The sequence below is a fragment of the Leptinotarsa decemlineata genome, unplaced genomic scaffold (genome assembly GCF_025532065.1).
Source record: "Leptinotarsa decemlineata unplaced genomic scaffold, Ldec_3_MD MMD2_P_RNA_scaffold_4, whole genome shotgun sequence".
In the NCBI taxonomy this organism is placed as follows: domain Eukaryota; kingdom Metazoa; phylum Arthropoda; class Insecta; order Coleoptera; family Chrysomelidae; genus Leptinotarsa; species Leptinotarsa decemlineata.
This window is the reverse complement of record NW_027412531.1, coordinates 4,192,433-4,205,024: the sequence shown is the minus strand read 5'-3', so window position 1 is coordinate 4,205,024 and position 12,592 is coordinate 4,192,433. Positions and strand designations below refer to the sequence as shown.

The 12,592-nt window shown below is 36.4% G+C and overlaps 2 protein-coding genes across 3 annotated transcripts in view; one reads left to right on the top strand and one right to left on the bottom strand.

Annotated features, from left to right (window-relative positions):
- The window catches only part of LOC111514833 (peptidoglycan-recognition protein LE), a 142,451-nt gene that overhangs the window by 27,477 nt on the left and 102,382 nt on the right, over nucleotides 1-12,592 (top strand). The window lies entirely within an intron of this gene.
- Nucleotides 1,942-3,341, bottom strand: LOC141487566 (uncharacterized). Its single transcript, XM_074186692.1, has 2 exons — nucleotides 2,810-3,341; nucleotides 1,942-2,755 (listed from the first exon to the last, which is right to left on the bottom strand). Exon 2 carries the CDS (start codon nucleotides 2,752-2,754, stop codon nucleotides 1,948-1,950), a length of 807 nt encoding a protein of 268 aa, XP_074042793.1. The 5' UTR covers nucleotide 2,755; nucleotides 2,810-3,341; the 3' UTR covers nucleotides 1,942-1,947.

Here is a 12,592-nt window from a genome sequence, read left to right as displayed (position 1 = left end):
AAACAATAATGGAGGGTGGTATGCCCATGTCAACACCCACAACACTGTCTCAATTATGGAAATGGGACAAAATTGGTGTGAAGCTTGCGAGAGGCCACTAACAAACTTCACCCGAGTATCTACATGTATTATATGTAATAATGTCCAACCTGTGGCACAATAACCGTGGACCTACTGGTCAAAAAAAAAACAACAGCCCTTTTCAGGGCTACATTATTCACACAAACGGTAGTAGTAGAATTCACAGATTATGTGATAAATGACTACTTTGACTAAAAAGTCGAAGTTAGGATTTGGTTTATCATCGAATATCTGTGTATATGATGAGTACTACTTTGACTGAAAAGTCGAAGTTGATATTTTCTCAATCATTGAATATAATGATGAGTACTACAGAGTTGGATGATGATACTTTCACATAAGTTTTGACTATAGTGTTAACCTATTTCTGATTGAAAGTATAATGATAGCTCTGAAAATAGTTGTTTATTGTCTTTAATTGTAGCCCTTAAAAGGGCTGTTTTTCCTATTAATCCATACAATGGTATGGACTAACGCTCTTCATCATCAGAAACAATCATGATGGTGTCATCATCTGAATCATCTGTATCTGATGATATACTGATGATGTCGTCCTCATATTCATCAGATTCATCTGAATCAGATGATATACTAATTATGTCGTCCGCATGATCATCTAGCTCGTTATCCTGTAGATCGTCTAACTCATCTACTTCCTCTTGCATACGTTCCGGGAAATCATCAGGAAGATCGTAGATGCGTTGCAGCATTTCTGCGAAGGTTGTACTGAAATGATCAAACGTAGAATCTATTTCATGTACCTGGATGGGTCCTGTACTCATCATAGAAGACTCTGGTACACTCATCGGTTCGGTGGTGGAATCAGCAATCGACATTGTGGAAGAATGATGTAGAACTGGGATTGATACTATATTTATATTGGAAGAAATAAAACGGAGGGGGTGAAGTGTAAATGTAGAACAGTGTTTGAGATTCGAAAACATTAAAAATGACGATCTTCATGAAACTCTGAGCGATTATTATGAGAAATTCTAAGTGATTATTATGAAAAACTAATAAGAGAGAGGGAGGAAGACACTGCCCCAGCCTCGCAGTGCCTCGTGTACACCAACCAAAAAAGTGTGTACTCCGTGGAAGGAAAGGAAAGGAAAGGAAAGGAAAGGAAAGGGTGGGAGAAACAGGGAAACGATTACATATCGTCGTCGGAATTTAGGACATCATCGTCATCAATTAGGATAGGAGATAGCGGAGGACTGTCCTCGATAAGGATTGGGGATGGTGGAAGTCTGATGTCGCCAGCGTCATCGTCGTCGTCGTCGTCATCCTCATCTGTGATGTCTACAGGCGGTGGGTCACCCCATTCGTCATCCCATTGGTAGGGATCCGGATAATCCCCGTCCGATAAGTCAGCTTCATCACTCCCAGTGACATGCTGAACCTGCACCCTGTAGTCATTATTCATGAATTCGAAGGGAATGTCATGAGGTGCCGTTGTGGAGTCCACGAATCCTTCATGGATAGAAGCCCAGTAAGGATGTTGATGCGCTGGGTCACTGTACGGCTCAGTAGTTGAATCAGGTTCCATGTTGAAGGTGGCTGATCAACTGAATATTCCAACAGATAATTCCTACTTTTATACTTTTGAAAGGGAGTGGGGAGGAGTGGGGATGAAAGAACTTGGAATTGAAAATGGAAAAAAAGAAAAATAATGAAAAGACGAAGTGAAGAAAAATGCTCCAACCATCGCATTGTTCAATGTGTACCAAACCAAAACAATGTACACCCTTTATTTCACTTCTTTTTTCATTTGTTTTTTTTTTGTTTTTTATTCCTAAAATTATAATTACAAACCTAAAACTACCATGCTACCTAATTATCCTAAAACTATCCTAGTTGACCTAAAAACTATTTCCCTTTATTCAAAAATTTCTTTATAAATATTTTTAGTTCATTATTGAGCTCTATCGAAGAGGTCTCTGCCTTCCGCCTTTCCTTCAGAGCTGCAGTCCTTCGATCTAGCTCGGCCATCCTCATTAACAACTCGCGCCGTTGGCTAGCAATTTCATTCTCCTCCCGGGAAATGCTAGCCAACGCGGCCTCACTATTTCGTGAAGCAAGTGCAACATCCCTACACCTCTGTAGGAAAGTTTCCATCTCCTGGGGGTTAACCTCTCCGACAGGCTCCGGCACTGGTGGCACTTGTGGCGCGATCTCCCCGGCAGGCTTCGACACTGGTGGCACGACCTCCATGGCAGGATCAGGCACCGGTGTGAGTTCCATGGGTGTCAACATCGCTAATAATGCAAATTGGGTGAGGATTTCACCTGGAGATGGCACCCTCGGCACCGGCTTATATGCCCTCCGTCTTTCCACTGTCAATGCGAGCGGTGTGGGACGTCTCGGAGGATTCCTTTTGGCGGTCGACCAACTACCTGCATAAGGGTTAGTCCTATTGCATTTACTCCTATACCTTTGAATAGGACCAACCTTAGCTGCAGATTGCCGCTTGGCTTTGTTAACAACCCTGTCTTCCTGGAATAAGACAGGGCTGCGTGGCCGCTGCACACCACCCGAAGTTGAAGCCTTCACCTCTTGGACCATCGCCACCTCGTCTCCCTCGAACATATCAGGGCTGCCTGGTCGCTCCACCTCAACATCCACAGGTATGATCGATGCCACAGCGTTGTCGATTTCCTGCGTGTAGTTTTCCATTCTGAAAATGTAATACAAAGTTAGTTGTTATGAAAAAGTAACATTGATAACTTACTCAAAATTCGCTTGTTGTAGACTGTAGAAGACTGCTGTATTAGACTGGTGTTGTAGTAGATTGCTGTAGCTGGACTGCACTCGATGAGAAGACTTGTCGTACTGAATGCCGAGAAGTGTGCTCCTCAGGGTGTAGGCAGAAGTGGGAGTGGTGGGAGTGAGGTGGGGGCGCGCATGCGCAATTGTGGGGTGAGGCGAGCAATGGTGGGAAGGGGGCGGGGCTAAAAGTGGAGGAGAGTGGGCGGGGACTACAGTGTGTTGTTAAATTTTTTTTTTAATGAAACATAAAATTAAAAATTTTTAGTCATAGAACCGGCATTGGTCATCCTCAGTCATAGAACCGGCATTGATCATCTACTTGAATTGTGACTGGAGAAAAAAATCTTTATTTTTTGTAAATCTATATTATTAAAATCAATAATGGGGGTATTTAATGTTCAGTGTGTATGTAGAATCGATATTTTTTGAGAAATGAGTGGTGGAATCTCATTATTATAATATTGAATTTATTACACTTATTTTCAATTTCACACGAAAAATAGTAATGACAAAAGTTGTAGAGAATTTAATTTCCAACAAATTTGGTCTCTATTATTTTTTTCGCAGGATTGATATTTTTCGAGAAAAGAACGGGTTGTAATCTCATTATGTAATATTGAATTTATTACACTTATTTTCAATTTAACACGAAAAATAGTAATGACAAAAGTTGTAGAGAATTTAATTTCCAACAAATTTGGTCTCTATTAATTTTTTCGCAGGATTGATATTTTTCGAGAAAAGAACGGGTTGTAATCTCATTATGTAATATTAAATTTATTACACTTATTTTCAATTTTACACGAAAAATGGTAATGACAAAAGTTGTAGAGAATTCAATTTTCAACAAATTTGGTCTCTATTATTTTTTTCGCAGGATTGATATTTTTCAAGAAAAGAACGGGTTGTAATCTCATTATGTAATATTGAATTTATTACACTTATTTTCAATTTAACACGAAAAATAGTAATGACAAAAGTTGTAGAGAATTCAATTTCCAACAAATTTGGTCTCCATTAATTTTTTCGCAGGATCGATATTTTTCGAGAAAAGAATGGGTTGTAATCTTGAGAAAAATTCCGAATCTTGACGATCAAAATTTTTTTTTAATTATAAACCTTTAATAATTCATAAAAAAAAGTAAAATATTGATATTAGTGGTTCAAATCCCGGTTTTTTCGCAGGATCGATATTTTTCGAGAAAAGAACGGGTTGTAATCTTGAGAAAGATTCCGAATCTTGACGATCAAAATTTTTTTTTTAATTATAAACCTTTAATAATTCATAAAAAAAAGTAAAATATTGATATTAGTGGTTCAAATCCCGGTTTTTTCGCAGGATCGATATTTTTCGAGAAAGAACGGGTTGTAATCTTGAGAAAGATTCCGAATCTCGACGATCAATTTTTTTTTTTTTTTTAACCTTTATTAATTCATAAAAAAGTAAAATATTGATATTAGTGGTTCAAATCCCGGATTACCCATAAAAAAAATCAATAATTTTTATATAAATGAAGCTTTCATATCTTATATAGAATAATAAATGTTATTAACACCAATATGTAAGCCTGTGGCGTAATGGTTAAGACCCTAGCCTATGCAGACGTATGACATGAGTTCAAATCCCCGTGTGACCAAAAATTTTTTTCTTTATTTCTCACCATTATTCCTTGTGATTTAAATAGAATTGAAACTGTTAGTATAAGTGGGCCTGTGGCAGCGTAGATGTTAAGGTATCATCCTACCGCACAGACTATCCAAGTTCGAAACTTGGCAATGACAAAACTAGAAAAAAACTAGAAAAAATAATAAGAAGGAGGCGGGGGGGGGGGGCAAGAGGGTATAGGTTTGTGAAAAAATATAATTTTTTTAATTTTAAAATTTATTTTCAAATTTCAAAAAATTTTTTTCAAATGTGCTTTTTTTTTTCAAATTAAATTTTTTTTTTCAAATTTTAACAGTTGGGAACATGTCAAGTCAGAATTCGAGTACATCACTAATGCCACTTCAGGGACATTGAAAGTTTGTGAAAAAATATAATTTTTTTAATTTTAAAATTTATTTTCAAATTTCAAAAAATTTTTTTCAAATGTGCTTTTTTTTTTCAAATTAAATTTTTTTTTTCAAATTTTAACAGTTGGGAACATGTCAAGTCAGAATTCGAGTACATCACTAATGCCACTTCAGGGACATTGAAATATATATAATAATACTTGTTGATAACTTTCATTATTAATTTTTCAAATACACATTTTTTTTCCTAACCTAACTTAATCAGGCCCTGCCCAGGCAGGCTATTCCACCTCACTATTCACCATGTTGGTTCAATTAATACGTCATCTGTTGCTTTTGGTTTTGGTTCTATTATTCTAATATTTGGATCAATGTTCAGTCCTGGATATCCCACTCCACCTGATGGCCTGACTTTATGGCTTTTCTCCAAAACTTCAACTCTCTCTTCCAGTACATCATACTTTTTCATTGTAGTCGCTGTTATGTTTGACATAGCATCAAATTTTTTATTTGTAGACGCTGTTATGTCAGACATTTTTATGTCTACATCATTTGTAAGTTTGTCAAATTTACGAGTGAAAGTTATCCGAGCCTCTGCAATTTTATCGTCAAATGCTTGACGGGCATCGCGAGCAATATTGCCTATTGTGGATTGTATTGCAGCTTGTAGGGCTAGAAGTATAACCTCCTTTGTTCCGTTAATTTCCCCCTCAAGGTATGATACAGTTACACAATCACTCTTGTCAATTGGTTCGCTTGTATTTTTCAATATTTTTCTTTGCATGTCATAATGACCATCTTTTGTTAATTTAAATCCATTGCCGGGTGGACCTCGGATGACATTACCACCCCATTTTTTTTTTCTGCCAAATTTATCGATTGTTTTAGACATTGTGCACCCACGATGATTCTTTTCAAACTGATATTCCTTTCATTTACATTATACTATATATTGCAGTAATCGATTAGGGAAATAGAAATAATACAAATAAAATTTCAATCATTTTATATTCATTACAGTAATACATATACATACATACATAATACATTAATATCACAATACTTCTGTCATATTGAATTTTCCGGTTTTGAAGATATTGAATGATACTTCAATCATTGATCTCGGCAGATAATAAATTAATCAATTGATCCAATGGAGTCTCCTGAGATTGTGATTGTTGAATAATATTACTTATCCAACGAATGTTCTCATTTGGATCGTTTTCATAAAATTCAATATCATTATGACCCCAAGGAAGAGTGTGGGTAGTATTCGGAATGATAAATCGTTTATCGTCGTGGTATGATAATGCAACTTTATTTTTCAATTCAGTATACATATCATGCAACACGCTTCTAAATGAATTCATCTTTCTGAATATCATACCACCTTGTTCGACGATTTTTTGATAATCTTCGCATGTCAATTCATTCTTTATTACCGATCGTTTAACCCCTTTGGCTTTCTTAAATTCACCATCAACAGATTTCACATAATATGCTTTAGCACCTGTACCATAAAAACTCATGATTGGATCATTTGGAAATTCATCTTTGAAGTTACCCAAGACTGAACTTGTTACTGGAATATTGAATTGGTTAACTATACTGTAATTGGATGTATCAAATCTACTTATGTTAGTTTTTATGAATTCATAAAAATTTTCTGTGTTTACTTTAAGAATGAGCGAGTCGGTATCTGTGTAAAGTAAAGAGACATTTTCATCAAAGTGTTGTTTGATGCATCCATAGAAAAAGTCATACATGACTGTTTTAGATAATTCTAATATGGAAAATCCCAAATATAATGGTTTATCGTAATGAACCTTCACTCTACCCAATTGAATGGCAACGAAATTATCAGTGAAAATTGAACAATTTTTGAAATTTGGTTTGGCTATGAGAGTGCTGGCACCTATATTTTTCTTTATATTTTCCCAATGTGTAACGAGTCTAACATCAATTCGATTATCTACATTCTCCATTGTCTTTCCATACACCGCATTATTCATTAGTTTATAGAAATCTTTAACAGATTTGTTGTTAGACCTATTACGCATTTCAGTATTAAGATCTATATAGGGTTTCATCCAGCATGATTGTTTGAATTTCAATACTCTATGTGTATTCATTACAATCAATCCATTTTTGACAGCTTGCTGTAGATTCCTATAATGAACAATATATTTTCTTTTATCATTCAAATTTGGAATTAATTTGGGAATTTTCGATTGTGTACGAGGTGGTATTATTTTTTCGACTAAAAATGGAAGGTCAGAATGTTTATCATGCAACTCTTGTGGATAATGAATGTCCACTTCAAATACATACCCATACGGACTATCAGTACTCACATCCATCACATGAAGATTAAGAATTTCATTTGGTGTCAACCATGTAAATTCACTTGTTGGTAGAGGTTGTGACATACTGTGACCGTATAGATTTGTTGCATCTAAATATGTAATGAATGTGGAAGGTTCATTGGGATTATAATTGGGTAAAAATCTATTATTTGCTATATGTTTTCTCTCGCTACATTGACTAATTCCACCTCGTATACCTTTTTGAAAAAAGTGAATCATATCAATGTCAGTTAGTAATTCCAATTCAACATTAGTGAACTTCAACATGGCATCCCATGATAATCCAGGTGCAGTATAATATTGTGCCGGATCTAAGTTATATATCTCTAAACTTGTGGTGCGGAAGTTTTCAAAAATATCACATAGTAGCAATACATCCGACTTCAAATACAAATCAGAGTATTCCCCCAAATTCTGACACTCGAATAAATTCCAAACATTTCTAGCCCTATCATAATCAGTTTCCGATATATGTTCACAATTGAGTGTGTCATAAAACTGATTTTTTGTCGGAAGTAATGGATAATTCAATTTGTCAATGTCATCAACAAAACTATATGGAAATACACCTTTCTGTCTCATCAAATTGAATTTCTCAATTTGTGGGAAATGTTTGTGCATCTCCAAACATTGATCGGAGGTCAAGTTTGCACCCAACTTCTCCAACGAATTAGTCATAAATTTATAACTATCGATAAATCTCATTTTGAGATAATTCTTCCTAACCACACCATCTTTATCGGTATAGCTGTGTGTGAAGAGATGCTTCGTGAAAGATATATATTTCTCTTTAGTTTGCGGGATAACATCAACTTTCTCTTTATTCCTATACAATTCTTTTATGAATAAATGACAATCATAACCACTTAAATTATGAAAAATGATAGGTATGAAGTTTGGTATTTTGAAATTTAAATTACATTTCGAGTGAGCGGCATGTGATCTTTTCTTTCCTGTGACATGACAATGATCTCTTACTTTGACTTCACCATCAGTAAATGCTTTATTACATATACCACAAGTTCTGGCTGCAGCAAACTGTTCTTCTTCTTCGTCAGTTTGTGTATCCATCGGTTTAGGGTTTCTGAGATGATTTTCATGTATCTCTTTCAAATCATCTTCAATGCTACTCACAAATTTCTGAGCTGCATCTACACCCCTATATGTAACAAATTTTGACAAATCATCATTATATGAACACTTTATCAAATAAGCAAATGAATATGGGGCATGTTTGAATGTTTTAATCGTGTATGAACTTTCAGGATTTGGCTCATTCACATGAATCGGTTTAAGCACTGATTCAAAATCAGCATACACTACAAATGGCACCCTCATTTGCCTCTCAAAGTTTTCAAACATTAGTTTATTTTCCGCAACCATTCTACCATATTTATTGATCTTTAAATTAGTAGTTGGTGTTGTGGTACTAATGTGATTACAATCATACATATTATGACGTAAAAGCAATCTCTCATCAGAAAAATATATCAAACATCCGTCACAAAAATATTTTTTCTGTCTATGAGCTGATAGTTGATTAGAAACTAATCTTGAAAGATCTTTGATCCAACAATAGTGACCATTACCGGAGTCATCAGTTATAAACAACAAATTGACATGTCTCCGGAGTCTTCTCTGTGAGTATCGCAATGGACCAATCACTTCATACTTCATTTTACCCTTCTCAAATGTACTCTCTAAACCGTAAACATTAATTGAAATATCATTCCTATCTTCGAATATTTCGATACTCTTATTATTAACTTTAACCGGAAAATCCATACCTGTGACATCTAAAACAGTGGAAAAATGTGGATATGACGTAAGTTCGGACACTCGACTATCTGCAGGATATAATGCTGATGTTATAGCCCAAGCAAAACAATATTGATCTTCATTACGAACATTCACAACAGCTTTCTTCCATTGAATACATTGAGGCAGCTTCACATATGAACGTCCTTCCAGTGGACTGTATTTATTAATGTTGACCTCGAGAAACAATATTTTTTCACAAGTCCAACCTGAATTATTAAAAAAAAATTACTATTCAATCTTATTGAAATTTTTAAAAAATAAATACCTGAGTCACGATCCTGGAACTCAGTCGTTTGAGCCACAATTACATCACGGAATCCATCAAAAACAGCATTCAAATCTGAAGATTGGTCCACTATTTTATTTTGGGAATTAAATGACTTCGTGTCCCTCGAATCATCAGTCTGAAGAATATAATTCCCAAAAACTTCCATATTCACCTTGATGCTTTTATGGATCCTGATGGCTGATTCCAGTAATTCAATGACCTTCTGCCTAATCTCATTGAAAAATGACATGTAGTCACTGGTTACAATCGAACTCTCCACCCTGTATGTAGCAATGCGGCAATTGAATGCATTCGTTATAATTTGAACACCGTCAGACAATTGAACACATGCATTATTTTTATGACTCATGGTTCTTCGGTGAGAATTCACTTGGGTCATAGGAATTGTCACATTACAACAATTGCACGTATACATAGGTGTTGCATTATCCACTCTCACCCGTTTCACTGCAGGCCCTCCTTGGCAACTCTGGAGCTGATGCCGACGAAGATTATCACTACGAGTGAAAGATTTACCACAGTCACAGGAATACATTTTATATAATAGTTCTCACTAACTCACTTGATGTAAACTGACATAGCCAACACTCGTACGCTTCTTAAATACACTCTGATAGGACCCGTCAAGACGTCATAGCCAACCCCACTTCTCAACTACATGCGCCAAGATTACCTCCCAACTGAATGCGATAACAGATGTCGATATACGAGCAAGCAGTGGTCGTTGCGGTCTCGGAGAGGGTAGACGCTAGGCAAACGGTCCTCGGCTGCCGTTGTGTCACCATCGATAGCGGGGCTAGAGCGAACCTTCATCGCTTCGGGAGAGGTGAGGGCAGACCGATGAATACGCATTACTCTGCCACACGTCGTGGAGTGAACATGTCGCTCTCTAGCCGTTGAACGGTTATTGCTGTGACGTCACTCCACTACTAACTTGGTGCCCTAACACCGATGGAGCATTTATTACTTGGAGGATCTTCGAAGTATGCAGACGTATGTTTGTACATAGACAAACAAGCACATGATGAAACCCTGTACCGTGCATTCTCCTACACACACACATAAACACACAAAATCTCATATGAAAAAAAAATCTGAACGATCCATGCACCAGACACTTCAAGGTCACAACGCCTTGACTTCACTGTACAACAAAAAAACTTCACCAAACAACAACCAATAAAAAAAAAGCAATTAATACGTCATAGTGGTGGGGGGAGGCCGAGAATCAGCTGTAAACAACTACTTTTAGCACCTGTATTAATTGCATCAATAGCATTATTAAGTTGCTCATTTGACCAGGATTGTCGTTGAGTCTTTCTTTTGTAGTTTCTGACCATCAAAAACATGTCAAATATCATTGCATCCAAATTTGAGATCGATGTGTTTTCATACCATTTCTCGAAAATATTAGCTTCCATGTTCTCATGATAGTCAACATTGCAGTCCTCAATTTTTTTCCACATCCTTTACTTCTTCCGCAATTCACAATGATTAGTCGATATCCTTTGTTTGCAGGCTTGTTTGGCGTACACATTCTCGAACCATAAGTCCACCCTTTCGTAACTGTGTTGTTAGTGTCATACCAAGTTCCGTCCAAATAGAAAATTTGCCGTTGTTCTTGTCTATATTTAGTTATTTGTTCTAAGTATTTGTTACGCAATTCTACTATTCTTCTGTTTTCCATAATTGCTTGACGTTTGTTAATTATTTTAAATCTAAATACTACTTTCTCAATCCAATTCTGAATAGTTTTGTCTCAGTAGCTCACGCTATGGCCGGAAGTATTCAATTTCTTTCTTATGATTTCAATGTAGAAATCTCATTGATTTTGTAACAGTCATATATTGTTTTTTCAATGATTTTATTAGATGATGATCTAAAGGTTTTGGTAATCCTGTATCACATCGCGTCTTGCGTCCATACGGTTTGTTTTTGACTATTTCACGTACAGTTGAGAAAGGAATTTCGGTCAAATCTGATGTTGCTTGTAACAGTTTGTTTCCCTCGAAACCAAACTTGAGATGTAGATTCTTATATACATTGAAACATACTCTCTGTGCTTCAATATTCAAATTCATCCGAATCTTATTCCCTGGTATCTCTTTTTCGCATTGTTCACCATCGCTATTGGAGTCACTACACTGGAAAAAGTCTACGTTGTTATCACACTCGTTATTACTATTAGTACTTGTCCAAAGACGCCACCTTTTAAATAGATAACAAAAATTTTAAGTAAATATAACTGCAACAATATCGAATTTCAACACTCAAATCGCGATCAGTTCCTGAACTGAACACGACGGCGATAACCAAAGGCCGCATTCCATTATTTCTATTCGTCACCGTAACATGACTTCAAATTTAATTTTATGACTCTTCAGCCAATCACAAAACTCGGTTAGTAAAAATTATCCAATACGAAACGCCAAGTGTACATTCCACACATAGAAATACTGCCGGTTCATTTCTAAGTGATGGTTTTTATGACCTTTGAAGGTGCGGACAACTTTAATAGTGTACAATATCGGTTACTTCGACTATACATATAACTAGATTCACATCACAGACTGATATTGCACATAATATGAACATTTCCACATTTACGTTCTCAACTTTAACTAAAAATGTCGAATGTCATATCACAAACATCAAATAACATTTCACATGCACAGAGCATGATCACGGCGCTCGTGAAAGAGCAGAAGCGCATTGTAGTGTAACTCAGTACTCAGTCACAGAATATCGGAACTATCGGTGTAAGACATCGACATAATCTTAATATGTCGGTGGTGTAAGAGTCTTACAGTAAGACACAATCCAAGGAACCGCCGCCAGCGGCGCCAGACACTAAGTCTACGCCACCGGTGCCAAGGGTACTCGGCTCATGTAACGCGGTAGATTCAAAATCAAACCTAAATATTTGTTAATTTTTTACATTGTTATTTTGCATTCTTTTGCTTTATATCTGAGCGGGGTAGATTTACTTGAGGGGAGCGAGAGGGTGAAATTGAGTTCAAGAGGGGTAGAACTACCCCGTACGGGGTAGCTGTGGCAACAGTGGCTTCGAGCGGCCGGCAGACCTTGTCTGCATTGTTGCCAGGTCTTTCTAACACTAAACATGTGATTACACCTCGTACTACGCGATCGGTTGTTGGTTTTTCGGCCTGAGCGATATTACCTCACCGCGTGGTATTACCACGCCTTCCTCTATTATATTTGTAAAAAATCAAAACTTGGCAGTTTACGAGTTCAC

What these genes read in the sequence shown, in the direction of transcription:
- LOC141487566 (XM_074186692.1), bottom strand. Translation starts at nt 2,754, where the DNA reads ATGGAAAACTACACGCAGGAAATCGACAACGCTGTGGCATCGATCATA.